General features: G+C 42.5%; 1 protein-coding gene across 1 annotated transcript in view; it reads left to right on the top strand.

Annotated features, from left to right (window-relative positions):
- The window catches only part of LOC115287082 (protein ELYS-like), a 61,030-nt gene that overhangs the window by 19,294 nt on the left and 38,495 nt on the right, over nt 1–3,241 (top strand). Inside the window, 3 exon segments of the mRNA XM_029933352.1 lie at nt 7–144; nt 856–917; nt 1,784–1,912. Of these exon segments, the coding sequence (XP_029789212.1) occupies nt 7–144; nt 856–917; nt 1,784–1,912 (329 nt within the window).

Raw genomic sequence — 3,241 nt, 5'->3', positions numbered from 1 at the left:
TGTGGTCACTGGAGTCTGTCGCGAGGAAGACGTCCCCACAGCACATCTTGGATGTGCTGGTGCACGAGAGAAGCTTGAGCCGAGGACTGCCTCATTGGTTTCCACCTCCCGGGCAGTTGTTTAGCCCAAGCTCTTACAGTTTCGGTGTGTGTTTCCTTAACCTGACCTTTCAAGGAAAATACCATGTATCCGCGTGTTTGTGCATAGTGTGTGTGTGTGTGTGTGTGTGTGTGTGTGTGTAGTACGGGTGTGCATATACATATCGTACATATATGTGTGTAGTTTGCATGTGTGTATAATTACTGGCTCGTGTCTCATTACCATTAATTAACATATGGGTAGCTTAGGAAATTAATTTGATACGTACATGAGAAATTTAATACTAAGATGCTTTGTAAAGAAAGTATGACTATTTTGAATTGGATACAAAAGGTGACTATGACTTATGACAAAGCTGGGTATCTTGCTAGGATAGAAGGGCCTGGAAAAATTATTCTACTTTATTGGTTTTTTAAAGTTTATTTTGTGAGAGCATGCATGTGCAAGCAGGGGAGGGGTGGAGAGAGGGAGAGAGAGAAACCCAGGCAGGCTCCATGCTGCTAAGAGCCCAGACCATGAGTCAAGGATTGCCTCATTTGTTTCCACCTCGACTCATTCCACGGACCATGAGATCGTGACCTGAGCCAAAATCAAGAGTCATACACTTTACCAACTGAGCCACCCAGGCGCCCCTGTTTTAAAACTTGTCATATGCAGCGTTTTTGTTACCTTGCCTAGCAGTCTCTTGTCTGGAGAAATTATGTTGTGCCGTCTAAAATGTAATGTGTAAGCGGATTTTTTTTTCATTTTTTTTAGATGCCACTTGTTTATTAAACTCAGGAATTGTGCGTATAACTTGTAATGACTTTCACAAGGAGGTACGTAGCAACCAGCGCTGTGGGCAGTGTGTGTTTAATTGGGCTGAAGTCAGGTCATGGATATAAACTTCACTTAGTGTTAGTTCTATAAACTGTTGTTTCAGCTCAAATGGTAGGTTCTGCTAGGTTTGTGATGTTGGCAGCTAGTGGCATTAGTTACGGATGGCAACCTACCCGAAGAGGCGTTGGGCTGTTTTAGCAGCTTTGTGTGACTGTTAGCTGCTTGGACCCTAAGGAGAAGAGCGAAGAGGGTCAGTGCCTTAACCACGCCCCTTTTAGTCCATCCCCCTCAAGCCCCCTCTTTCTTCTCAGGAAACTTATGAATAAATGAAGTGACGCCAAAAAGGTACCTAGGAGGTGCCTGGCACAGAGTGGGTGGTGACTAATGTTGAAAACTACCTTTCTAGGAAAGCATAAAACGGCAGATTTTTAAATTGATAATCAGCTAGATGTATGTGAATGCCATATTTATACTTGATATTAGATCTCTTTTATGTTAGATCCAGAAGAATAAACTGCTGGGGGTGGTAAAGGGGGCATGGAGGGGGGGTCTGTCCATTAAGATCTTTCCCCAAGTCTGTCAGCGTTAAGGAAGGTTAATAGGCTTACTCTTCATAAAAACAGAAAGTGACCTAAAGTGCCCTTCTCAGTGATGTTCTTTATCACTAATCAGCATTGGTTTAGCTCAAGAACCTATAAACCCCTTTCCTTGCCAGAAGTGTAAAAATGGAGTCTTTTGCAATTTCTCTTAAGTGTCTTTCAGTTTTATTCAAAATGTTAAGTGGAAATTAGGATGATGAGTTTATTAGTTATTCTTAAATTTGATTAAGTTGTGTTTTTTGATGTTTATTAATTGGTCTTTACAGACGTTGACTTTTTTAAAGAAATCAGGACCACGTCTCAGGGAATCCATCCCCGATGGCTGTAATCGAGGTCTTAGGGCTGGCCTTCTGTCGCCGAGACTCGTTGATAGTCATCCTTCCAACTTCACTCAGGTGAGGGGATTTCTAACCGTGGTCTATTTGGGGTCTTAGATTATTAGCTTCCTATTACAGTAAAAATCTGCGAGGTAATTTTGGCAAAGGTGGGTCAGGGAACGTCACGCTCACTCCGTGTGATCAGTAGCTGCCGTCTGGGTGTGGCCTACTCCGCACACTCGCAGGACTCATCAGGCCGTGACTCGGCACCGGCTTCACGTAGCCACATAGGAAGACACAGGCCAGGAGGCCCCTGTGGTGGCCTCAGCCTTGTCCGGAGTGGAAGCTGTTAAAATCGACCGGGGTCCGTTTTCCAGCCCCTGTGGGAACCGCGCAGGTGCAAGAGTTGGGGTTGAAACTGCCTTTTGCTGCCAAGCGCTCCAACTTGGTGACAACAGAGAGTCAACTGCTCGTCATCCTCCAGGACCGGGCACGCCGAGTGCTCCGTTCAACCCTTTTACTCCAGGAAACTTAATACTGATTATTTTTTTCTAATGACGTGTTGTTAAATTTAGTGAAGGCAATAATATCTTACAACTTTGACTGAGAAATAATTACGTATAATTCAGCCATGTGTGGATAAAACGGCATTTAGTGTTTTCTGTGATTGATTATTTTAAACCTGGTATTCCAACTCATTTGGGATTTTGTTTGCAATTATATAAATAATCCATGAATACTTTGAATTTAGAAGCTTGGCTAAAGTGTACAGAGGCCCGTCGATATTGACATTTTGTTGTCTGATCCTAGAACAGGCCAGATGACACTGTTCTTCAGTGATGTGTACGTAGAGGGAAAACAAAAAGAAAAGCAAGAAAATGTTTCCTTCAGAAGGCGGGGGAGTGGTAGGGGTGGGTGGGACTTGCTTCTGACCAGGGAGGAGCAGGCAGAAGCTTCCAGGGGGCCGGCAGTAGTCTCTGTCCAGACCCGGGTCACGGTCTGGGCGGCTGCTTTGTAATCATCTGCTAGTTTGTGTATGTGGTATGTGGACTTCTTGACCTGTAGACTTTTGTCACTTATCTCTTTATCTTTCTATATACATGCGAAGGATGATGTGTATGCAATTTCATACTATTATTGGCTGATCATTATTAATTACATATTTATAGGTTTTACCCTTTTTTACTGGATTAGTATAGAAATTCTTTATGAAATACATATTTCCCCTTTTGTCAGAAATGTTATAGCTATTTCTCCTTCTGGTTTCTTCTGGATTGTCTTATGGTATCCCTTGGTACATAAAAATTAGTATTTTTGTGGTCAAATGTTTTGTGTGTCAAAATATTTCTTTAACATTGAAAGCTTTAATTCATCTTTGTGTATCAGATCAGGTGAAGGTTGATTTTT

The sequence above is a fragment of the Suricata suricatta genome, chromosome 3 (assembly GCF_006229205.1).
Source record: "Suricata suricatta isolate VVHF042 chromosome 3, meerkat_22Aug2017_6uvM2_HiC, whole genome shotgun sequence".
In the NCBI taxonomy this organism is placed as follows: domain Eukaryota; kingdom Metazoa; phylum Chordata; class Mammalia; order Carnivora; family Herpestidae; genus Suricata; species Suricata suricatta.
The sequence above is the reverse complement of the archived record's forward strand: the minus strand, read 5'-3'. Positions and strand labels throughout refer to the sequence as shown.